Source organism: Botryllus schlosseri, chromosome 6, assembly GCF_051294905.1.
Source record: "Botryllus schlosseri isolate E-star chromosome 6, Bs_hap1, whole genome shotgun sequence".
NCBI lineage: Eukaryota > Metazoa > Chordata > Ascidiacea > Stolidobranchia > Styelidae > Botryllus > Botryllus schlosseri.
The window spans coordinates 30604368-30629550 of NC_137241.1; the positions used below are offsets into that span (position 1 = coordinate 30604368).

Below are 25183 nucleotides of genomic sequence, written 5' to 3' on the forward strand. Positions count from 1 at the left end.
ATCAGACACCCATCTTAGCCTAGGCGAAGTAAATAAGAGGCATGCACACTGAATGAAAAGTAATGCAGAAAATATAAGACGCAAGCGACGAAATGAGGTGGCATGTGGCGGAGGGCGAGGTCGATGTAAGGTCGTGGTCCGGTAATCCTGAAGACTGGCTAGTATTGATTTAGAAGAAATTGCTTGTATTTCGACTTGAATGCGGACATGCTCGTAGTACTGCTCGGCCACTGTTAGGAGGGCATGTGAGGTTTGGTGTTTATTGTGGAATCCAAATTGGTAAGGGGAAATTATAGACATTTTGGCGAGGTATGGAGATTCTAGGCCGGACAGGAGCAGCTTTTCGAAGACAATCCCAATACACGGAAGAACAGATATTGGTATGTAGTTGGTAACATTATTCCAAGTGTGTATTATCAACATTTATAATTCGCACACTTTATATTGATGAAAAACCTTTGCAAATAAAATCTTGTGAGTATGCAAAAATATAATTCGGCAAGCGACGTCAAACCCAAATCTTCATTCGTGACACAAGAGTGCTCTGTGATCGAGTACGCTACGCTCCAGCAACAACCGAATCATAACAAATGTCTCTGCCATGCGAGCTACTATTCGGATTTGCCGGTAAGGTCATGCAGAGAAATACTAGAATATCATCGCGGGTGCGGGCGTACGTTGGCCAGCCCTTTGTCGGTTTGTCCTCGTTTGAAATTCGCGACAAATTCATAAAATTTTACAAGACTCACGATCATCAATTTATCCCGTCCTCGGCCGTGCGCATCAGCAGCGATGATTCGCTCATGTTCGTCAACGCTGGGATGAACCAATTCAAACCGAAATTTCTCGGTATAAACGACCCTAACGATCGTTTGGAGCGCGTAAAGCGAGCTGTCAACAGTCAAAAGTGTATTCGAGTCGGCGGAAAACACAACGATTTGGACGACGTTGGTAAAGACACGACACACCACACTTTCTTTGAAATGTTAGGTTCCTGGTCGTTCGGATGCTATTTCAAAAAAGAAGCTTGTGAAATGTCCTTGAATCTGTTGACGCAACGTTACGGTCTTCCCGTTGATAAACTGTACTTCACATATTTTGCTGGAAATGCCCATGTTCCTGCAGATACCATGACAAGGGATACTTGGAGAAGTTTAGGAGTCCAGGAAAATAAAATCATTCCTTTCGGACTTGAAGAAAACTTCTGGGAAATGGGAAACACGGGACCTTGCGGCCCATGCACTGAGATACATTATAACTTTTCAAACGTGTGTAGAAATGTGTCAGATTTAGTCAACCAAGGACATCCTGATGTTGTAGAGATCTGGAATTTAGTTTTCATGCAGTTTAATCGGTTATATGATGGGTCTCTCGTCAAGTTACCTACGCACCATGTAGACACCGGCATGGGGCTGGAGAGATTAGCTGCTATTTTGCAGGGAAAGCACTCCAATTATGACACTGACTTATTTTTACCATTGATAAAGGAAATCGAAGATGTATGTACTGACTGTCCAAGATATACTGGCGGACATTCATCAGTAGATCAAGCATACAGAACTGTAGCTGATCATGCTCGTATGCTTGTCATATCAGCAGGTGACAAAATCTATCCCGGTAACACAAATCAAGAATTGATTGTCAGACAAGTTCTGCGACGCGCGTATCTCCGTTCAAAGCTGCATTTAAAAGCACCTGATAACCTGCTAAAATTACTTTGTCCTTTAGTAATATCGAGTCTTGGTAATCATTTTGAGGGCTTACAGAAAGACAAAGATCTGATTATTGACGTCATTGATCGCGATGTCATGAGTTTTGTTGAAACTTTATCAAAAGGAGAACAAATATTTAATAGTACTTTATTGCGAATGGAAGGCAAAACTTTTCCAGTTGAAACTGCACTGCTGATGCATAATCACTATGGTTATCCGTTAGAATTGTTGAAGGTAGATATTAGCAGAGAACAGTTGGAATTTGATGCAAAAAGATTTGAACGTTATCAAGAACTCAGGAAACAATCTAAAATGACCACTGTAAAACAGGAGAGTACAAAGAAGATTGAGATAACAAGCAATGTCCTCCAATCCTTGAAGACAACCGGTGTGCCTGTCACTAATTGTGAAGCCAAGTATGATTATGGTAGACTTGAAAACGGCAATTACACTTTCCCATCATTACAAACTGAGCTGTTGGCTGTGATCGATGAGGATGGCGTCATTGTAACAGAAATGCATGTTGATAAATACTATGCTCTCGTGTTTCGTGATACATGCTTTTATCACACTGATGGCGGTCAAATATCAGACACAGGAACTATAAATTCGGACCGTGGTAATTTCAAAGTGACTGAAGTTTCTAGCTATGGCGGACTTATAATTCATTTTGGTTCTGGAGCAGATTTCAAGGTCGGAGACATTGCCAGCATGCATATCGATCGTGACAGAAGACTGGGTTGCATGCGGGCGCACACAGCTACTCATTTGTTAAACCACGCAATCCGAGAAGTAATCGGAAACACATCACAGAACGGTTCCCTAGTTTCTCAAGATGAATTGCGATTCACGTTTTTAGGACCCACCCCTACACACAAAAATTTGCAAGACATTCTGAGTCTGATTAGGCAGAATATTGCGGCAAATTTACCAGTGAAAGATCATAGAAAACTGTTAGAAGTAGCGTCAAATGACCGGAATATCAGGAAACTAGATGATATGATTTACACCGACACGGTTCGAGTTGTTTCTATTGGATCGTCAACACAAAACAATCATTCTGTGGAGCTTTGTGGCGGAACACACGTGTTACAGACATTGGATATTGGTGATTTTGAAATGACGTCCTCAAAAAGTCAGGGTAAACATAAGACAACTGTGCGCTGTTTCACGGCGTCAAAAGCCAAAGAATCTATCAAGCGATTGTTAAAATTGAAGTCGCAAGTCGAAGTCAATCTTCGAAAAGCGAGCAATATTTTAGCCTCACCCTCGGCTACCATTGACGAGATCTTTACTGTGAAAAGAGAGATTGGAAGGACGAATTCTGAGGTAAATCACGCCGTTATATCTGTGATCGCAAAAGCGGAACTTAAAGAGAAATTGCGAAAACATTCTCAAATGCTCTCGACCAAAATTCGAAAAATCAGAATTGACTCGTTCCAGGACGACAGTACAAAAGTTTGAATGACTCATGCTTTTGTGTCCAGTGTAATATATTTGTTATTGAAACAAGGTCTTCATTGAAACAAGGTCTTCTTCTTCAACTAGGTAAGGTTAAGGCGAAATGTCCGTAATCTGATTCTTATCTCATTTTTGGTTTTATCGAAAATGCTGCAGGAGAACGGTATCGTGCAAAACGAATCAAGCTCGGTGTACAGACATTTGACAGTCTCATGCTCACTACCAAAATCTGAGAATCCGGGAATGTCTCGCTCCAGAATGACCGTCAAATAGTCTGAACAACTTTTGTTTCTTGTTTTTGCATATAGTAGTATATGTGATTTGAAACAAGCTATTCTTCATCAACTCTCTTGAAAAGTCCTGGGCAAAATCGAGTACCTTAGTGATTTGATGCTGAATCGAGTACTACAACGCTCATGATAACATCACAACAGTATGAATGATGTGAAAAGTTCAAATATGTACAATTTTACGACCACAAAGAATATGCCAGTTCTCTATCGCGTTGAATATTATTTGGCATTTCTTCTAGCATGCCTATTTCATTGCACTTTGTGACAATGCTGTCGGTTGATCACGACTTCACAGATATATATCATTTCCACTCACGTACGTAGCCTTGTACTGTACTACATGTTTCGTCCGCTAGGGTACGACCAATTAATTCTTGATCAATTATAAACTCTTAGTGGCAAGGAGCGTATGATTTTCATCCAACACTACTGGATTCAAATCATTACAAGTAATGTACTCGAACCATTGTGTCTTCAATGATATAATGAAGTCTCAAACCAACATCTCCCAGACATGTTAGACTCGGATAATTTGCAGCTCAATATTGGAAATTTGAAGAATTTTAGCATGTATTCGCCCTGAAACAAGCTATTCTTCATCAATTCTTGTGTCGTCTTTAATAATGTGATAAACTTGAACCTAATCTCCCGTAGACGTCAGCCTCGGATAATCTGGAGTTGCATATTGGAAATTTAAAGACGGTCAACCGTTTTGCAACATCCTTTCAAGTTCCTCCCAAAGTTTCCTCCCGATCCCAATCTTTTCAGCGTGAGGGAACAAACGAGTCTGTCGCAATTCCGAAAAATATCCTCCGCTGTATTTTTCAATTCCCGGCTCCGAGCAGCAGTACAGCACTGTTTGTGAACAGTAAAATGGTGATCTTGCCAAAAGTTTCATCACCAAATACCGTAACAATCTCAGAATGCGGTTATTTTGAACAAAATTTTCACCAAGATTGCTCTCGACAGTGCCAGGATGTAAAGCGTACGTAGTTACTGCACTATCGCCGCTCAACACACGATTTAGTTCCGCATTTATGTAAATAATCATCAACTTTGTAGCAGCATAATGTCCTAAAACACTCAGACTCGACATACCTCTGCTAAAACAGGGATCGAGTCGAAGCAAATCGATATCTTTAACGAGGTATGCGTCTGAAGCCACATTTATAATCCTGACCGGACTTATTTTACCAGTCTTTCTCAAAACAGGTAGGAGAAGGTTAGTTAGAAGAAATGGACCGAGGACGTTGCACGTAAACATCAACCCGCGTTTACCATCTTTGCTGCGTTCAGACGATATAATTCCGGCACAATTAATCAGAATGTCGAGACGAGACTCCTGTTTGTTGAAATTATCGACAAATTCCCGAACATTGTCCAATTCTGAGAGATCAAGCTTCATAAAATGGATATTTTCACTGCCTGTTATAGCCCGAATTTCAATCATCGCGTTCTTGCCTTTATTGATATTCCGGGAAGCAATGATAACTCGAGCATCGCATTTAGCCAAGGCAATCGCGCATTCTTTACCTAGCCCACTGCTACCTCCTGTGATTATTACAGTTTTTCCGGCAAACGACGTGCGGTTCTTGTAGACAGGCCCAGACTTTATGTACCTTTTCCAAGCGGTGTAAAGAATAGCAGTAAATAAGAAAGATATCAGTGTGAGAAGGACCATTATCAACCTGCAAAAGAAGGGTTGTACAGATTCGAGAGTAATCAATCAGTTATGAATGGATGTAATCCTCATTTCAGTCATTTGATGCTGCATAAATATTGCAATGAGCCATGATGATCTTAACCAGAGGTTATCAGTAACAAAGTACTTCTACTCTTTGAGGTACTCCCAAGTGGGTTTTGCCTAGGCTACTTGAACAAGTGGTTATCCTACTTGACAGTTTTCAGTTTCTAGGCAAAACTAGTCCCAGAATACTTACAGTTTACTTACTTTGAAATCTCTACTTCAACTTGAATACATAACTACAAAGTTACTTGTACTTGTTGAGTACAAAAAATGGCTATTTGTTTGACCATCTCTGATTTTAACACATTCAGTAGAATCCGTCTGCGTTTTGTTTTGAGTATGGAAACTGATTACTGCTATTCAGGCTACAACAAATAGTAGAAACCGAAATCCTACAAATTTAAGCTATTTAGTAACAAAACGATTAACTACTATGTAGCAAACACATGAAACATAACCAGCCTCTTTAGTCAGACCGCAAAATGGTAGGCTAGGCAGTGGTCAGCCCGAACATGAAAATTTAGCTAGTGAACTTGAGCAATAAAGATATATAATGGGAGCCACTCATAAGCCGGTTTACTCGTTAGTCGTTATTATTGGTAATAAATGGGAGTAGGTTGCAGCGAATTCTCCTCAGTCCATCCTCAAGATTACCAGACCACGACCTGACCTATCGATCTCGCCTTCCATGACATGCCACCATATTTCTTGTCGCTTGCTTTTTTCTATACTATCTTATTTACCTTTCATTCAGTGTGCATGCCTCCTCTCTACAACGCCTAGGCCAAGGTGGGTGCCTGATTCCATAGACTAGTAGTCCAAGTCGCTTCGACACCTTCCTATCTTTTCATTGTATCGCATTTTTGTGGTGGAACTGATAAAAATTGCTAATGAACCAATGATGATGATGACGCATTCCGGTCACATCACTTACTGACGCCCTCTCCAGATCAGAGTCGGACGAACACGCTCTGAAGTCCCAGAATAAATTTGGCAAAATGATTGTAACAGCGTAAGTCTTCATTAACTGTATATTTGAATAAATGCTGCTGCCGCGGCACGAAGAAAGGAATTTCCATACATGTTAGTATGAAGTCACGTGACCAAAACAATACCGATAAGGAAGTTGATGTATGATGAGTTGAGTTCTGGCAGACTCTAAACAGCGGACCTAACCTTTGGTAACTTTTGAGTATGTTCAGTTCGGTTTATGTATAGATTAGGAGCACCATCACCGAGGTGATGAAGGTATCTATCGAAAAAAGAGACCATCAAAGATTTCAATTATAGGCCCAGGTGGGTGTCTGATCTCTAAGACTACTCCAAGTCGTTTCAGCATCTTCCTATTTTTCATTGTATCGCAGTATTGTCATCATCATCATCATCATCATCATTGGTTTATTAGCAATTTTATCAGTTCAATACACCACAAAAATGCGATGCAATGAAAAGACAGGAAGATGTCGAAGCGACAAGGAGTAGTCTATGGAATCTGACACCCACCTTGGCCTAGGCGATGTAAAGAGGAGGCATGCACACTGAATGAAAGTAAAGAAGATAGTATAGAAAAAAGAATGCGACAAGAAATAGGGCGGCATGTCATGCGAAGCGAGATCGATAGGTCAGTCGTGGTCCGGTAATCTTGAGGATGGACTGTATTGTGATGTTTTAAAATGGTGAAATTTTATGAATAAACTTGAACTTGAATCAGGGTTGTAACCAAGTCACAAAGCTCCGAGTCACAAGTCATTCTCACTTTTACGGTTTTGACTCGAGTCAAGTCGAGTCATTTTCAATTCACCACCAAGTCAAGTCCGAGTCCAAGTCATCGAGCAGAGGTTCGAGTCCGAGTCCAAGTCATTGTGTTGACTGCTCAGTTTCCAGTTAAAGTCTTGTTAAATCCACTCTTATAACTTTGTTTGGTGATATCGGATGGTTCGCATTTATAATATACTAGGGTTTACCATATTTTGGAAATCTAAAAAGAGGACACTTTTTCAGAAATTTGAGACTTGCAAAACCGGAGAATTCTCGAAAATCGGTGAATTTTTCCCACTTTGTGATCGGTTGACTAGAAAAAAAAGTCAACTTTCACGCTCAGAGCCCAATATACCGTTTCTTCCTCCACATTGTCGGGTGGTAGACTAAAAAAGGTCAACTTTTCGCTCAGAGCTCAAAATACCGCTTTTTCTCTCCACATTGCTAGGTGGTTGACACTAAAAAAAAGGTCAACTTTTCGCCCAGCCGGATCGTCACTTCTGTGCTGATTACGTCATATCACTCGCATTTTGCTCTAAATATGACATAACTTTTCAGAAAAGAGGATAAAATCTCAAATCTTTATTTTGGTTCGATGAAAAAATAAAGACTCTCTCTCAAAAAAGAGGACAAATGGGCGTCTTCGGAGGACACTTTCAAAAAAGTTAAAAAAAGAGGACAAATACTCTTCCAAGAGGACGTCTGGTAACCCCATAATATACTAAATTTCCTCACTTTTAACAGTTTCTGGTCGCATTTTCAAGTACCAGTACCAATAGACGTAATCCCAATAGAGTGGTTACTTTACTGTTCTTCGAAATATCGCTCTTGGCCGGCTGAATATCTCGAGTCATATGACTTGGTTCGAGTCATGCGCAATGACTCGAGTCCAAGTCGAGTCAATACACAAATTGACTCGAGTCAAGTCGAGTCATCAAAAAATCGTGACTCGAGTCTGACTCGAGTGGAGTCATGACTCGAGTCATTACAACCCTGACTTGAGTTATATTTCCCGTGAAAGTTCTGCTTTCGAGAATGTCCTGATGTCGGTGTCGTTATTCGGTTCGGCTTATTAGCAGTTTTATCAGCTCAATACACACAAAAATTGAGATACAATGAAAAGATAGGAAGGTGTCGAAATCAGACACCCACCTTCTGAGTCAAGTGTACCTGTTTGTGCTGCTGTGATCAGAGTAGTTGACCTTCACGGTCGTATCGATCATTCCTATCTAATACCGAATACTGTGCATGCATATTTTTTGTACCACCATCATTGCCGTCTGTTTTTTTAATGTATTTTGGTTGGATGAAAATAAAGACTCTCTCTCTCTCTCTCTCTCTTCGTTCCAAGTAAGAGAGAACGTAAATACGTAAACAATGATATATATACATAAACGGCTGTGTAGTAGGTATCTATTCGTCTTCTTAAAATTGTTTTTTCGTCATAATACCTGGAATTACACCCGAAAACAGTCGTTTACGTGCATTTGTCATTGAATACATCACCAAGAAATAGTATGGCAAGAGGTTCCTGTATATGCAGATGTAATTTCCAAAGTACAAAACGTAATGACACCCGAGTATATTTCCATGATTCACCCGATCACCGATTTTCGCCAAAAATTCTAATAGAATCACAGTGGTCTTATTAGTCGGACGACTTGTCATAGCTGAGTGACTTTGGGCTGAGTCAAGTTCCGTAGGCAGTAGGCACTAGGCACTCAAGAAGTATTTTCTTGTACGGTAGAATTGTAAATTTTGGTGGTGGCCATATTTGTTGTGCTTCACTGTGCAACTAAAGACACTACTGCAGGACTTCTCAAGTATTGAGGCGTTCCTATTTTTTAGTTTTTGAAGCCAAGTCACTCATTTATTTCGATCAACATTTTTTTAGTTTAAACTTATTTCTTCAATAAATTTTCATCAATGTGTTGCGTTAAATTATCTCAATAGAAGATTGGAAAGAACGCATGATACTTTTCACATTAAATGCGGGATTGTCCAGACACTCGAAGTTTAGAAAATGTAACCTACTTTTGATGTTTTGAATACTATACTGGTAATGTTTACTGTTAATATTGTCACCGTTATTTTGAAAATGCCTAATGACACTGAATAAATATTTTTTGTTTGCAAATAAACCCTGACTTTCTCGTTACCTAATGGTCCATATCCTCTTAGCAGCTTGTGTAAACAATGACACTCACTGCTTTCAATTTAGAAATAAAATGAATACACCACAGTTTATATTTGCACTTCGCATTTAGCCTTTGGGAAAGATCATTGCCCGGCCCTTGTTAATAATTCTTGTTCTCTACTTCAGACTTTAGTAGAATTATATATCAATCATTACCGGTACTTGGACTGTGATGGGTTGTATTTTATAAACCAACGCCACTTCAATATTGCTGCAAGACCTGACACTGTGAGAAGATAGTAGGAGGACCCTGCTAGAAATATCAGTCATGGAAGAGGGGGATCAGAAACAAAGCCTTGTTTCGGAGGTGAAATATATACTTGTACAGACTTCTAATCGAATTAGTTTACAGTCAAATAACTTCATTATTTTTAAGTAGGTCTAGTTCTAGTTGCCGATTTTGAAAAGTAAGTAGTTCTAATTCCAGTTGCGCGTTTAAAGAAAATTTAGTTGCAAAACAACTAGAAAGCATGCGTAATTGTTTGACGTGAATCATGATACCGATGCTCAGTTGTGTGATGTCATCGCTACTAACAGTAGCCATCGGTGATTTTTGGGTGATCCCCCCTCCCCCCCCCCATTGCAAACTTTCACCGATGTTCTTGTGAAAAGCCAATCCGATCCCGGTAAAATTAAAATAAATAAGTTGCTTCAAAATCAGTCTAGTTTGTTGTGTGTTAGGTACCAGTAGTTAGTTGCTGCTTAGGCTACACTAGTTGTAGTTACGAGTTTTGACACTTCTTCGTTATTCCCCACACATCCAGAAGTGATCACCATGAAACCAATAAATGATTCCCATGAACATGTTAATATTTATAAACGTCAAAATAAATAGTTTTTCGCGTTTGGATCAGGGCTAGGGGAATATTAGGGTCGGGGTGGGAGATATTAGGGCCGTGGGTATTAGGGTGGGTTAGGGTCAAGGTTGGGATATCCTAAGATTAGGGTTGGGGAAGGGGTTATTAGAGTGCGTTAGGATATCCCAAGATTAGGGTTAAATTTGGGGTCAGGGTATCCCAAGATTAGGGTTGGAAATATTGTAATCCTCACCCCCAACCCTAATCTTGGGATATCCCTAACCCTTATCTCAGGATATCCTAACCCACCCTAATATCTCCTCCCCCATCCCTAATATCCCCAATCCTAATCTTAGGATATCCTAGCCCTAACCTACCCTACCCTTATATCCCCCTCCCCATCCCTAATATCCCAACCCTAATCTTAGGACATCCTGACCCACCCCAATATCCCCATCCCTAATATCCGTCTACCCCACCACAACGCGAAAAACAATTCATTTTGAAATTTATAAATTTTTTTGTTAATGTTCAGGTGAAGCATTTATTGATGTCATGGGGATCATTTTTTCGATGTGTGGGGAATAACGAAGAAGTACCCGAGTTTTGAAAAGGGTTTAGTTCTAGTTCTGGTTCCGCATTTTGAAAATACAATAATTTATACAAGCCTGTAGGCATATACCGAGAAAGCTAATTTAAAGCAATTTTCTCTACAGATTCACGCGCTTCGACGTAAGTTACACAGTAAGACTGAAGCTCTCCTCATCATCAGCAAGGATCTGGATGAAACTCAGAAAGAGCGCGACCAATTCAAAGTGATGGCCGAGAGGCTTCGGGTTCGATATCAAGTGAGACACTCAAGTTTTTCCTTCACAAGAAAATTTCAAATCGTATTATCTTTTGAACCACTGAAAATTTTTCAAAATTTATTTACTCAGAATTGAAAAAGAATGACATGTGTGGATATTGAACAATTCTGAGGGTATGCATTACAGCCCTTCCTAAATTGTATTGGAATTAGCCACATTATAGTTTTACAGCTCCCTACTGTAACACAAAAAAAATTGCTGACACCTCTAATGGCCGATACCGATAATTTTTTCAAAGTGTGATATCAACTCGATATTATTGAATCTAGCTGTAATGACTCAAGTTGCAATTTTTCGGTGACTCGAGTCATTTTCTTAATTTTGGAATTGACTTGACTCGACTTCAAAGTCAATTTGTGTAATGACTCAACTTGTACTTGTGAATCGAGACAAATTGGGCCACAATATGTCTTATGTTTGTTTTAATAGAATCCGTGTTGTGGTCAAAGTAGTCATCGACGATACTGAAGTACAAGTAGAAGTAGCAAATTCCAAGTCAGTATTCCAGACCTACTTTTGCTTAAAACCTGAAAACGGTGAAGTAGAAGTGGTCTCAAATCATAACCACTTGAACAAAACCTACTTGATTACCTCTTAAAGTAGAAGTACTTCTTTACTGAGCATCTCCTGTTAAGAGTGAGACAAACGAGTATATTATGAATGCGAGGGATTCGTTTTTCCTAGCCATATTTGTAAAAAATATTTGAGTTTACTAAGCAACTCAGTTTTGAGTTGAATCCGATTTCTTCACTGCTGATCTCATCGCAGGCGTACAAACGTCAATTCACGGATTATCCGATCACGAAAGACCAGGCCACGCTCCTGCGTATGCTGCAGGACGCCAGGAATCAAAAAGTCTCGCATCAGAAGCAGAATGAAATCTTGCAGCAAAAGCTAACGGAAGCCCTCGGCGATGTCAAGGTTTGTTTCATTTCCAGTACTCGAGTAGGTTTTGTCTGCTAGCGCTAGTAACTCAAACATAGTTGGTCAACAAGTCATTGTCTGCACTCAAGAAGAAGTAGAAGTAGCTGTTTACAGGTGTGTAAAACGTACGGTAATTATTCTGTGTCTAGTCTAAATCTTAACTACTTGAGCAAGTAGTACAAGTAGGTAAAAAATACTTAGAGTAGTACTTATGGACTTATATACTATGTTTTAAGTACTTCCACTTCCCACTTGTCCGCAACGGTTTTAGGCGAAGCGATGAACTTTTTACGATAGAAAATCGTTTTTAATTATGCTTCATTTTATTAGTATCCAAACTATTCAAGGAATTTTCAGATCTACTTGTGCTCGGAGCAGCTTAACATGCCTTCGTATAGCCACTTGTACTGTTATTTGAGTAGGTAGCGTCTGTCCGATTTTAGCTGCTCCGAGAACGCTTTGCCCGACAACGAATAGGCGACGAAGGGATCGGCCCGCGCCATTTTCCAGCTCACGAACGAGAGAAACTCGTCGCTCAGTTAGAAGACGCAAAGCAATTGGTGAGAGTGTAGAATAATATATTCATATTGAAATAAACTCGAATGAATTATGAAATATGAAATAAAAAATATTACATAAAATATTGTAAATGTTATAATATATTGCAGTTTTGCCCGTGGCGCAGCGAACAAAAACGATGCAAAATAAATTTAACTCATGTTTTCTTGTTGCCCGGAGAAATTGAATTATTCAATTGAATGATATTGATATTCAAATGAATGTTCTCGGCAGACAGTCGTCATCAACTAGTAGAGAATTGGAAAGAACATTGTATATCAACAATCGTGTCACCAAATATTTCATTATTCCACTTGAGTAGCATTATTTGGGCCTATGTAGATAGTTGTCGTCATTGACAAAATGGATGCATCCAGTTGTCGCGGCCACCGTAAATATTATAAATGCGACCGAGTGTAAATTCAAATTTCCCTGTGAAAGTGTTGAACAAAAAAAATGCAAAAAAGCTCCTGCCGCGTTTCTGGGTTGCGCGTCGGGCGTTCCCTATGCTAAGATTGAAAGCGTCACTCGCTATCCTGACGGTAGTACCTTGAGTAGTTGCCGCACGGGACGTTGTGATGCAACACTTGCTACTATTACGAGCTCTATCTCGCGCAATAGATAACTGTAATTCTAGCAATTTGACATAGCTTTTACCATATTGCTTAAAAAACGATGTGAGAATGCCTCAAACTGCACGGGCGACCGGTGGGAGCCAGCAATTAGTTGTAGCTTCAGTTATGGTTCATAAATCTCCGTAATTGAATAGTATATTCATATTGAAATGAACCCGAATATTTTCTGCTGACACTCGTCAGGGGCAACCAGTAGAGAATTGGCAAGAACATTGTATATCAACAATCGTATCACAAAATATGACGTCACCAGCATGAAAGAGAGAGTGTTCAATGTACTATTTTTAGGTGGTACACGAACTCCTTTTGTTGACAGAGTTTTGGTTGGTTTATTTTGATAAAAGTCGACTCCAAGGCACACAAATGGAATTGTGAACGGCCCCGCCCAACGATTCGAAATCTGTCGTCTCGATAAATATTCGCACAAATCGGATTATCTAACAGATGTTTGCCGATGGCAGAATTAATGGCCTTTGATCGATCAGCATCAATCTTAAGCGGGTGAGTTGAGGGTGAGCTTTTCACTGAGCGTGATGCACATGTTCTGATAAATCTGGGGACATGTTGGTTTATGATATACAATGTTCTTTCCAATTCTCTACTAGTTGCTGACGATTACCCCTGACGAGTGTCAGCCGAAAATATTCGGGTTCATTTCAATATGAATATACTATTCAATTGTATATTGAAGTTCTGTACCTCCAAGAAGCTCTTCAAATTTCCGTAATTGAAACAAAATACTTTTAACGGTAAAAATATTAAATCTGTAATGTTATAGATTGCAACCCGAGAACAAAATTGTATGAAATTGTTTTTGAATTGAAGCTACTGTTGCACTGATTCCAAAAATGTAAAGTAAGATCTGGCCAGGGCACTGTAAACACCCCAAAATTACCCTGGAAAGACAGAAAGTGGCAGTGTTTCGCACAGGCCGATCAATATCGCAATGAGATTGGCTGTACGGTAATTTTAAATGTCTAGATGATATGGTTATGGTTAATGCAAAATGTATAATTTATTGAAAGCAGTATTAAGGAAAGCTACTGTTGCACTGATCACGAAAATATAAATTTGTGTCTGGTCAGGCGCTATTAAATATCTCATAAAAATTGCCTTTTAACTTCGAAGAAATGCAAAGTTTGGTATTTTTATTTTAAATAAGGGTAATTTTGGGGTATTCACAGCAATACAATGTCCGACAGTTCAAAACAAGCCAATTTCCAGCCTAATCTTGTTGTACAATCATGCAGCCACGTATCCTGTAGGTCATCTATATAATCTATATGACAGGCAGACCAGTATCGTACTGAGCTGGGCGTTGCCAGAGATCAGTTGTCTGAAGTCCTTTCTGAAAAAGCGGAAGTTGCCGCAAAGTGCGAACGACTGAACGAGGAACTGAACTTCATGTTGAACGGAGACAAGAAAAGAATCATCGACGTCGACGCGCTATGCATGGAGAACAAGTTGAATATCTCACATATTGCACAATCCAGTCGAGTCATCGCTCTCGTTCCTTTCAGATATCTGCAGGAGAGAGCCAAACAATGCCAGGACGAGAAGAATTCCCTTCATGCGCAGTTGAGCAAAATGAAAGTGAGATTTACATGTTCCTTAACCTTTTTAGTGCTCATCCCAGCACGCTCCAATTTTTTTTGAGGTTAGGGAATGAATTTTGATACTTGCATATACAGCTATTCATTTTCCCCTATCCACCGTGTGGAGGAATGATGTAGGTGATGACTTGAATTGCGATACTGGCGTTCTGTTGTGTGACGTTCTTTCAGTCATTGCTAGTGCAGAGTCATCACTAATAACAATGGCGTACCCGGAGTCTGAGTTTTGCATAGTCGAATCCCTCCCGTTTAAAACCCATTTTTAATGACGATTTTATCTACTATATTTCTTACCTCATTTGCAATTTAGTAATTCATATTATCAGGGCTGCGAATTAGGGAGTTGCTTTGGAAACCAATCTAGTTAGCTTTGTGTTTTAGTTAGTTGCAGATTTTCTAAGGTAGGTGGTTAGTTCTAGTTGCAACTTTTTAAAAGTGTGATCTTAGCAGATAAGTAAGGCTTCATGTAAAACCCGAAAGTCTTTTAAACTATATTAGTAATATGCCGTTGTCTCATAATTGCGAAGACGGTTTGATTTATTTGTGAAATCATGCATGTGTTTTATTCTTTATTATTACTATCATTAGGGGGGATGAACTCCATGTTAAGATTGTAAACCACTCATTCAGACGCTGTTGAACTCCAGAAAGTGTCGCGAACCTGATTTGAAGGCAGGATCGATCCGAAACTCCGGGCTCGTGTTCTCCCCCAAACAGATCAAGCAATATCTGAGGAACGCTGCAGGTACGACACGTATGGTGCATATCTCGTTTGTTAGTCGGAGTCAACGCAGTCAAAAAAGCTGCCTGCAAAATTGTATTCAAGTATGAGCAAGGTTGTAACCAAGTTACAAGCTCCGAGTCACAAGTCAATCTCACTTTTATAGTTTTGACTCGAGTCAAGTCGAGTCATTTTCAATTCACCACCGAGTCAAGTCAGAGTCCATGTCAGCGAGCAGAGGTTCAAGTCTGAGTCATGATAATATGACTAGATCCGAGTCCAAGTCATTTTGTTTGCTGCTCAGTTTCCAGTTATAGTTTTGTTAAACCCACTTTTTATAACTCTGTTTGGTGATATCGAATGGCACGCTTTTAAAATATACTAATTTTCCTCGCTTTTAGGGTTTCTGGTCACATTTTCAAGCACCAGTACCGATAGACAAAATCCCAACAGTGTGGTTACTTTTACTATTCTTCGAAATTACAATGAAATGTCAGCCTTGGTCGTCTGAGTCTCGTGTCATATGACTTGGTTCGAGTCATGCGCATTTACTCGACTCCAAGTGGGGGCAGTACACAGATTGACTCGAGTCATCAGAAAATCGTAACTCGAGTTGAGTCATCACTCGAGTCATTACAACCCTGACACTCGAGTCATTACAACCCTGACTATGAGCGCCAGTATTACTTTTAAAAGGAGCTCAAAGCTACGTGTCGAGTTTGCTCGCTTTGAGGTGATATTCCAAACATTCCTATTCCATTCACTGTCAGTTCTCATATCGTATTTCCTGACTTACTTTTCGCTGCTTACAGTTGGTCAAGTAGAAGTATAATGACAGAAACAAACAGACAAACTGCAATTACAAAAAGCAAGTGACAAAATTTGACGTCGCAAAAGCAGTGGAAAATCAGATTTACTTGAGCGAGCAGTGCAATTTGAGCAAAAGTACTTCAGGTTGACGCGCTCAGTCAAAAATCCTGGACCTTGAACGACCTTGATCTGAAATAACCTGATTTTGTAAAAGTGGTCGGCATTGGTACTCAAGGCAGAAGTAACGTTGAAAAACTTCAACTCATCAATTCCAAGTACGTAAACATGTTGTTAATTTATTCGCTAAAAGCTTTTCGACTGACTCTCATCAGATGCAAATAAACAGGACATTTTCTAGTTCCGAACGGTTTAACTTTTCTGAAATCTTTGAGTTTACGATCCATGGTCATTTTAATGATATGATCAGGATAACCGTTTGACTGAAAGATTGACCGAATGTTCTCCAATTCAGAATCAAGTTTGTCTCTACTACAAATCGTCAGAGCCCTGTGCACCAGAGTTCGTATCAAATTTACTTTACTTTCTACTGGACAGAAAGAATCCCACGAAATGCATTGCCCACTGAATGTAGGCTTACGGTAAACTGACGTAACAAAATTGGCGCCCGTCGTTTCAACACCAACATCAAGGAATGCTAATGAATTTCCATGGTGAATTTCAGAGACGGTTGAAGGTATTGTAGGTAAACGGCCAAGTAAAAGTAAAAGTGGCATAAAATCATACCCGCTGGAGCACTCAGGTCAGAAACTCCCGAGTAGCTTGAGGGAGTGCTCATTAGTTTCGTGTCCCGTTCAGGAGAGTCGGACTGCGCGGAGACTCGGTCCGATTTGCAAGCGATCGCGTCGGCACTTTTGGAGACGATCAACGACAAAAACCTCGCTCTGCATCATCTCAGGAACACAAACAAGTCGGTTTGCTTTTCAATTTGTCGCTGGAAGTGTTAACGGCATGTTGTCGCAGGATCCTCGGCAAGAGAATCGCGGAACTGGAGCTCAAGTCGAAGAGTCTGGAAGCTGCCGGACTACGCGGTCTGATACGATTGGCCGGTTTGAACGGCGAGCTCGCTCTCATTGGTTAATTTGACCATGCCTTTCTTCTCAGCTCGCTCTGTGACGTCAGACTCGGAGTTGGACGACGACATAACACGCAGACTGTCACGGTTGAGCGACGCTTGCGAGAGTACTTTCAAGGAAGTCCGTCGTGACGTCACGAAAGAAGAGGCGAGCCTGACAGACGGTCCTGAAGACGTTTGAAATCCGTTATTTGTTATTTGTTACGTTTCGTGCAATTGTCGACGCAATAATTCAATTCAGCTGCCCGCGTTGCCTTGCATCAGATTCTATTTGCATATGTTAAAAACCTGCGAGAGGAAAATAGCAATGTCTCGGCTTGTGTTGTACGAAATTTGTCGCGGTGCAGATGAAAGTCAATGCAATACAAGCGGTTGACTGGGCATTGACGGGCGATACCAAGGCCGTATGCAGAGGAGTCGAGCGCATCAGACTCGTACTCGGCGGGTTCAACGCGGCTGTTGACGAGAGACCGTGGGATTGTTTTGCTTTAATTTACGCATTTCTGCTTTACTAATTTAGAGTTTGGTTTCTTAACAAATTCCTCTGCCAGCCTTCTTGGTGGTTATCACGGAATTTCTTCATCTAATGAGGCATTCTTATTTGTGCCTTTCCCAGCTTTCGTGTGCTCATCGTCTATTAGTTATCGTCTCGATCCGGTAGTGGGCGCCCGATTTTGTCACGGCATCGTCGCAGATTGGCCGCCGAGCGTTGACAAATCTTGCAATCTTGAGAACAGCCGCGTTGGATTTGGTGTAGATGCTGTTTTATTCAAATCCAAATTTTTCGACGGCAATAACTCCGCTTCCACTAGCTGGAATTGAACCAAATTTGGTGAGCATCTTTCTATAGACAGCCTAACACTTTCGGGGGTGAAAATTTTCAAATTTTTTAATATTTATTTTTATACGGCTTTAACAGTAAATTCATATTTATTGACTCGAAGAACTTTTCGCGGGCCTCTTATCAAGAGCAACCGGCACGATAAAGGATACGCAATAATGAAATGAAAATTTATAAATAACATGAATGGAAATTCAACCATAGCAACAATGCGGCGTATATAGCAACAAGCAACTTGAAGAAGTAATGCACGCGAGGAATAACATACAACTACAATGAGACAATGCAGCAATACAGAAAAAAATTTGTACAGAAATACGGACGAACAGCTAAGCAACAACAACTAGTGTGAGATTTTAAGATTATACAAAAATTCTTTCTGGCGACAAAGGACCGGGTTGTTTAGTTTGATGAAAGTGGATTCCAAAGCTGCTAAATGAAATATGGTTCTGCCCTTACATAAAACTGAAGACATGTCGTCTGAATAGTTTGAGGCGCAAGACGGGTTGTCGATCAAATGCTGGCCAATTGAAGTCTGCATCCCCATTCATGAATCGAACTAACCCTCATTTTCCGCAATCTGAATAATGTTTTCAACCTTTTAAGGTTACACTGCGATGTCACAACAACGACATTGGGCGCGCAAAGGACAATAGAGAAAAAGGACCCGCCTCATTATTTTTTTCGTTTTTCATCATTTTCGTTGAGCAAACATAGATGTCTCATTAAAAGACTACTCCAAGTGGTTGTTTCGGCACCTTCCCTATATCTTCTCATATCGCAATCTTTTTTTTTTTAACTACCGTAACATTTTTTACAGACATGGTCTGTTTAGAGCAGGGGTGGGCAAACTTTTGAGCTCGCGGGCCGCATTCAACATCTGAATCCATTCGCGGGCCGCACTTATAAAATAGAATTATAAACCAAAACGCAATATTGGTATTCGATTATATAGTGAGGACCTTGAGATAGTATGCTCATTACAAAGAAACCAAATATTGCTTTATGATATCGTACACGCGTCAGGAACAGTGGCGAGATTTCATAGGATGGTCGACCTCAATAACCAATTCGTCAAAATCAAAACTATAGAGATGAAAGTCGGTTGTTGCGATTCTTAGATCCTAGATATCCCTGCTTAGAACAGGATTGAAATTTGAATATGTGAGCAGCGATCCGTTCATATATTATTACTAATAATTCCACTTTTGGTACAGTTCCAGGACACACAATGCTGATAGCATCATAACCATGTTAGCTTCAGACACGCTTCCACTATGTGTAGATAAAATATATATACCCTCATTCGACGCATACAGAGAACGAAGACACGCGCGAATCGTTTTTATAAGCACATCCTCTGAAATATTGAAAACTATAGTGGTCAATCTGAAACCACACTCGTGATCCCAATTATGTCAATCTCGTTAGGATTTCTGTGATATTTAGCAGTTGAAACCTTTTAAACTGCGTGGGCCTTTAGATCGAGCTGTCGCGCCAGAAAATTAGCATAAAAGGTATGTACCTTAGAACCTTAGAACAGTGGTTCTCTAACTTTTTAAGACACGCCCCCCCCCCCCCCCCCCTTATGATGGTGAAATATCGAAATAGCTCTCGTCATCTTTGTACATCACAATCAGGGGCTTCACGTGTGTGTGTTCGGCGTGGGGGAGGGGGTCACAGTGCCTCACCATAGCCATGAACCTCAGCGCACGTCACTACGCTATATGCTTTACGTTCTCTCTTCGAAGACAAAAATTTGGAATAGAATTATTGAATCGGGGCTGTGATGCCTAATTTCGTCAACAATGATTAGAATATAAATACGTAGGAGAATTCCCGCACAGCAAGAATAGAATTAATATATAGGCTAGCTGAGACATTGGGCAACCGAAAAAGTATGGAAATGTATCAAACACGGTATGTAAGAATGTTGATATGGTATATTAAATCGTAATTGTGGTATGTAACGAGTGGAAAAGGTATGGAATATGGAAATTTCTCTGTCATAATATGCCTAAAACATATATTCGGTATTCACCAATATATGTATAATATATATAATAATGCATACAACAATGCACGCGTTCATCCTGAACTGACCGTACCGATCGAAGGCGATGGCGAAAATATGGTGCAACATCTAAAAAAACTCGAAGGAAATACATGCGGGATTGCGGGTAGATTGCGACAATATTTCGCAATCGTCTCCTACCGCTGGCTGTTGTGATTGGTCGTCTGCGAGGAAGTGATGCTCGAGTTGCATTGCTTAACAGAGAAATGGAATTGAAAGCTCAGTAGGAAATGTAGGTGCAGATTTTATTGCATAAATATCGCTTTGAAATAGCTTCAGGTAGTTTCAGCAACATGGCAGCAATTTTGTGGAGTGCAATGTAACCAGGCACACATAGTATTCGTTTCGTCTTCGGCGGGGCTGCAATGTATTTGAAGAACTAAATAGCGGCGGTTAAGGAGTACTGAGCAAATAAACTGTAAAGTTTGCAGTTTAACGGGACTGTGTAAATACCGGCGACACGCGACTTGCTAGACAGGTCGCTCAGGCAAACTTAGCTCATTGCAGTGCAGTACTGGCTTGGCTGCTATCTACTCGATTTACCCGTGATTAGTTGAGAACAAAGAAAGTGAATAGGAGCGGAATTAGGTTGAAGCCATTAAATTGGGTAAACCCTGTCGTCGCGTCGAGTTTATTAGGTAGATCAACTACACCGTTGGGCAGTGCGTCTACAACCTTTTGAGCGAAGATGTACTTTTTTTCCATGCATCGTGAAATTTAGTTCTAGATAGAAAATTGGCTTGTACACCACCAATAACTGACTGAGAGAGCTATCCTAAAATATGACGGGGTACGGAGTTCCTTTTGAATCCTGAGAAAGTATAAGTAGATATAATGTACATTCGGCACAAGCTTGTTCCGTGAACTTTTCTCAGGGCAGGGTTATATAACCATTTTCATGAGCAGAAAAATAGCTGCACAGTGCACACTATAGGCTACCTGTCATGATGTTATTGATCAGAGTGATATAATATCAAGTCACATCAATACTGGGTAGCATATTAATGTGTTTTCATCAAAAATATGCATCACACCAGAGCGGAATTCGTGGCAAAGGTCACACGCAACTTTCCATTTAATCCTTAATTATTCTATGGAAGAAACCCTTCTGTCACGCGCAACTTATTGCCGAAAACAACCACTAATTCCAGTCTGGGCATCACAATTCTGTTTTTATAGCTACTGTACTACTTACGATAAACTATTGAATAATATGTTCGTATTGAAATGAATATTTTTGGCTGAAAAACATCAGGGTTAATCGTCTGCAACTAGTACAGGATTAAGAACAACACTATACTAACTACTTATTTTCCTGTATGGAATCGGTGTTCTGTGCTCACACTATGTTCTATTTATTTATTATTTTTTATTACATTACTTTAACTTGGAAAATCATCGCTGCTCATCTGATATATCAGGCAAAAAAGCCAGTGATTCCAATCAGGCTTATTTTATCATTGACTCCACTTTATGATATTATTTATTCTTATATCTTGGCAAAATCGTGGTATATATATAATATGCTATCAATTTTTAAATCATGTATATCATCATTTTAATAAAATGTAAATAGATTATACATATAGGCCTACCTTCCAATTTTATCATGTCAGGCTGAGAAGATCATTTTACATCAAGCAATGAATATATTAGTATTACAACAAATCGGAATTAGTAACTAATTATGGCATAGGGTATAAAAGTTCTATGGGGCCAAGAGACTCTTTAACTAATGATTGTTTGTACGTTTTAGAGATTTATTTCATACTCTCATTCTGGTTTTTGTACAATATGGAACATATTTTTGTTGTCACTCTTTTATTCGTCGGGGCTGTTTCTGCGACGGACCCAAAAGTATCTTTGACCTGTCGGGGCGAACACCAGTACGTCGACACTGACGGACACTGTAAATCTTGCGAAAAATGTCCGACGGGATACCAACCCCGGGGTGGGTGTGGATATGGTTCGCGTGAATATGGATATACATGCGAAGTATGCCCTGCGGGTTCATTCTCGCATCATAATGACTATAAAGAGTGCGTGGATTGTCGGCCGTGCCATGAATGGAACTCGTTATACGCTGAGAGCTGCACGCCATCGCAAAACAGTATTTGTGGGTCATGCATGTCTGGATATTACAGGTACAGTAACCATTTTTGAAGCAGTCACATTCTTGTGATGTTATTGATTCCTGTACAGTTAATGCGTGGTATCCTGGCCAGACTTGTACAACAGATAATTAATTCTTTTTGTATAATTGAACAATTACAGTTGATTTCAATGTGAATATACTATGCTACTCAATTGTTTATTGAACTTGTGCACCTCCTAGAAGGTCTTAAAATACCAAAGATGAAAATTTCCCAATTATTCAACTCTGATCCTGGTGAATTAGGCAATATCTCTTATGTGTATCGTTTATGTTCATTATTTTCTACCTCACAGGAAATCTCGCTCTGATGGTTCTCTGGATGAAGAGTGTCGAATTTGCGATTCTGGCCAGAAAGACTCTATAGATTGTAAGGAAGATGATAACTGGCCATGGCAGCACATAGCTATCGTCTGTGCATCTTTGCTTGGGGTTGCAATCATTTTCATAGTAGTGATTGTGTGTTTTTGCCGCATTCGTCCAAAATCACGGAACTTCCGGTCTAAGAACGTTACTGTTTTTCGAGATACATCCTCCCCCGTTGACTTGTCACAAAACTTGAGCGATTCGCGCTCTGAATCGTCAATCATCGAAATGGGGCCTGTGAAGCCCGTAGTGTCACTTCTCGATGACGACATTCCTTCAAAGGCCATCAAACCGTTTCCACAGCATTGCCTTTCTATGGATCGTTATTCAAATCTCCCTACAATTTCCTTTGATGAAGACCCAGTCTCTTGTCACAATGAGCTCACTCCGTCCAATGTACCGACAAAGATTTATGACGAAGCTCATCCAAGTCAGTTCGTTCCGAACAATGCTATCGCGAGATCACCTTTACTCGTAATGTCGCAGCATCAAAATCATTCTTGTCCCGGCAGAAACCGCGGTGAACTGACCAGCTCACACCAGAATTTACTAGACCATGTGGATCGTGACAGTATGTTAGTCGGACGTCAAATGCCGGATCCGGCGTTTGAGCCGGAATCGTTTGACACAAGAAGTTATACGACGACGCATAGCAACTCGTAAAAATGAATTGTCATGATATTTATTGCATTTTGTGCAGCTGGTGCTGTGACTAGGGCTGGGCACAATGATTCGAGTCTGAGTGATGGTATTTTCGAGTACTGAAATTAGACGGTCTGGACGCTAAGAGGTAATTTATCAACGTGGGTTAGTTTTGATAGTATTTTCCATTGTGGAAGGCTGTAAACCTCGCTTTCATGTTATAGCAGCAAATGAAACATGTAGTTGTAGTAGTACGAAGCTATGCACACAACATGGTCACATGAAATAAGTATGGTCGAAAAAAGACCAAATCATCTTTATTGTGATGTAGAACTTGCATTATATTCTTTGTGATCGCATAAAAGGTACATATTTGAAGTTACCACATCTTTCATAATGTAGTAACGTCATAATAAGTAATACTACACTTTACACGAAGTCTTATACTCGATTCGGAATCGAGTCACTGAAGTACTGAATTTTGCCCAGCCCTATCTTCGACTCGCTACATATTTTTGATTTTCATATATTGAACGTTATGATGACAGCTGTGATAATGTATCTTCGAAGCTATTTAATGATAAGAGAATAGTTGGTTGCTTCTGCAATCTGCACAAAGTTTTTTATTCGCGTTGATCAATTCTCTGCAAAATCATACCATGCCAAACTTTTCTTCTGTTGCAAAGTATAAAAGGTGCTTAGCAGCTTCGTTAATGTGTACACTGTCTGTAGTAAAATCTCCAGGAAGGTCTGAAGAAATCAATGCTAGCATCTACTGTTTGCACAAGAGTTTTTTGGTCAATAATAGGTTTGTTCCGAGTTAATATTTAACGTGATGTAAGTTGTCTGTACATAATTTGACACACTCGATAGTATTCCAAAGTTGTTACAATTTTCAACTCATTTTGAAACCATTTTATGATATTTTTGTCTCATTTTCTTGCCCGGGACGGTCGTATGAGAAATTTCTGGAAACTATTTCATCCCCATTTTGATGTCAGTTGCATGGGTATGGTTTACTTCTCTGTATTTTGTTGTTGGGCCGGACCCACATCATTCGCTTCACGCAACGTTGGAGAATTGTTTTCATTTTTCTATCAACAAGGTCTTTGTTTTGTACGAAAAAGTTGCGATGTTGCGTGGGAAACAGATTAGCCAGAATTAGGATCCGACAGAATAGAAGATCAGAGTAACTAAGTAACTTTTTGAAGTACTCCAACTAGGTTTGGCCTACTTACTGCAGTGGTAAGAGTTCAGACTACTTCTACTTTAACTATGTTACTGCTACTTGAGTACCAAGTCACTACTGGATTTTTTAGTAGTTCTAGTTGCACATTCCAAAAATATAGTTGCCGAACAACCAGAAAACAGGTGTGTGGTCGTTTGGCGTGAATCGCGATACCGGTGTTATGTTGTGTGACGTTCGTGGTTCCTGCATCCATTAATAGCTCAGAGTCATCGCTACTGACACTGGTGTAGTCAAGGGATGGGTTACGGGGTCGAAAATCATCGCATGTCGAAACCCTGCTGTTCTTTTGGAATCCCAACATTTCTTACCTCATTCGCACTTAGGTAATTCGTATTATCAGTGCTGCCAATGAGCTAGTTACTTCGGAATTGAACCTAGTTAGTTGTGTCTCATTTAGTGTGTCGCGGATATTTAAAAGTCGTTAGTTTTAGTTGTTTATTTCGAAAATCCAGTTCTAGTTTGTGCATTGTGCAAGCCTGCGCCAAGTCGATTCGCGCCCAGAACACGAACGGAAGGAATCAATCTCCTGCAGGCGATTTCGAGCAATCGTCCGCTGACGTCGCCCGGGCAAGTTGAGACCTGCCCGACGCTTTGCCGATGAAACGAGAGAAAATTGCCTTCGGTTTCTCGTTCGTCTTTGTTTGCTCATTATTAAAAATCACGGGACTCAG

The 25183-nt window shown here is 40.1% G+C and overlaps 4 protein-coding genes across 4 annotated transcripts; 3 read left to right on the plus strand and 1 right to left on the minus strand.

Moving 5' to 3' along the window:
* Nucleotides 1-375: 375 nt before the first annotated feature.
* LOC145440103 (alanine--tRNA ligase, mitochondrial-like) lies at nucleotides 376-3224 on the plus strand. Its single transcript, XM_080317695.1, has one exon. The coding sequence runs from the start codon at nucleotides 591-593 to the stop codon at nucleotides 3174-3176; it is 2586 nt and encodes an 861-aa protein (XP_080173821.1). The 5' UTR covers nucleotides 376-590; the 3' UTR covers nucleotides 3177-3224.
* A 708-nt stretch (nucleotides 3225-3932) lies between these two features.
* Nucleotides 3933-6270, minus strand: LOC145440104 (dehydrogenase/reductase SDR family member 13-like). Its single transcript, XM_080317696.1, has one exon. It carries the CDS (start codon nucleotides 5145-5147, stop codon nucleotides 4170-4172), a length of 978 nt encoding a protein of 325 aa, XP_080173822.1. The 5' UTR covers nucleotides 5148-6270; the 3' UTR covers nucleotides 3933-4169.
* A 3000-nt stretch (nucleotides 6271-9270) lies between these two features.
* Nucleotides 9271-17433, plus strand: LOC145440680 (coiled-coil domain-containing protein 149-like). The gene is made up of 10 exons (XM_080318406.1): nucleotides 9271-9475; nucleotides 10682-10813; nucleotides 11603-11755; nucleotides 12202-12318; nucleotides 14242-14414; nucleotides 14472-14544; nucleotides 15195-15309; nucleotides 16912-17023; nucleotides 17077-17144; nucleotides 17218-17433. Exons 1-10 carry the CDS (start codon nucleotides 9437-9439, stop codon nucleotides 17367-17369), a joined length of 1134 nt encoding a protein of 377 aa, XP_080174532.1. The 5' UTR covers nucleotides 9271-9436; the 3' UTR covers nucleotides 17370-17433.
* A 2880-nt stretch (nucleotides 17434-20313) lies between these two features.
* LOC145440679 (tumor necrosis factor receptor superfamily member 27-like) lies at nucleotides 20314-24389 on the plus strand. Its single transcript, XM_080318405.1, has 2 exons — nucleotides 20314-22247; nucleotides 22552-24389. Exons 1-2 carry the CDS (start codon nucleotides 21814-21816, stop codon nucleotides 23282-23284), a joined length of 1167 nt encoding a protein of 388 aa, XP_080174531.1. The 5' UTR covers nucleotides 20314-21813; the 3' UTR covers nucleotides 23285-24389.
* Nucleotides 24390-25183: the final 794 nt, after the last annotated feature.

Excerpts from the sequence above, each read along its gene's own strand:
- LOC145440680 (XM_080318406.1), top strand. The coding sequence starts at position 9,437 with ATGGAAGAGGGGGATCAGAAACAAAGCCTTGTTTCGGAG. Across the intron at positions 11,756-12,201 it reads AAGCCCTCGGCGATGTCAAG|CTGCTCCGAGAACGCTTTGC; the intron begins GTTTGTTTCATT and ends GTCCGATTTTAG. Across the intron at positions 12,319-14,241 it reads TAGAAGACGCAAAGCAATTG|GCAGACCAGTATCGTACTGA; the intron begins GTGAGAGTGTAG and ends TCTATATGACAG.
- LOC145440104 (XM_080317696.1), bottom strand. The coding sequence starts at position 5,147 with ATGGTCCTTCTCACACTGATATCTTTCTTATTTACTGCTATTCTTTAC.
- LOC145440679 (XM_080318405.1), top strand. The coding sequence starts at position 21,814 with ATGGGGCCAAGAGACTCTTTAACTAATGATTGTTTGTACGTTTTAGAG. Across the intron at positions 22,248-22,551 it reads TGCATGTCTGGATATTACAG|GAAATCTCGCTCTGATGGTT; the intron begins GTACAGTAACCA and ends TCTACCTCACAG.
- LOC145440103 (XM_080317695.1), top strand. The coding sequence starts at position 591 with ATGTCTCTGCCATGCGAGCTACTATTCGGATTTGCCGGTAAGGTCATG.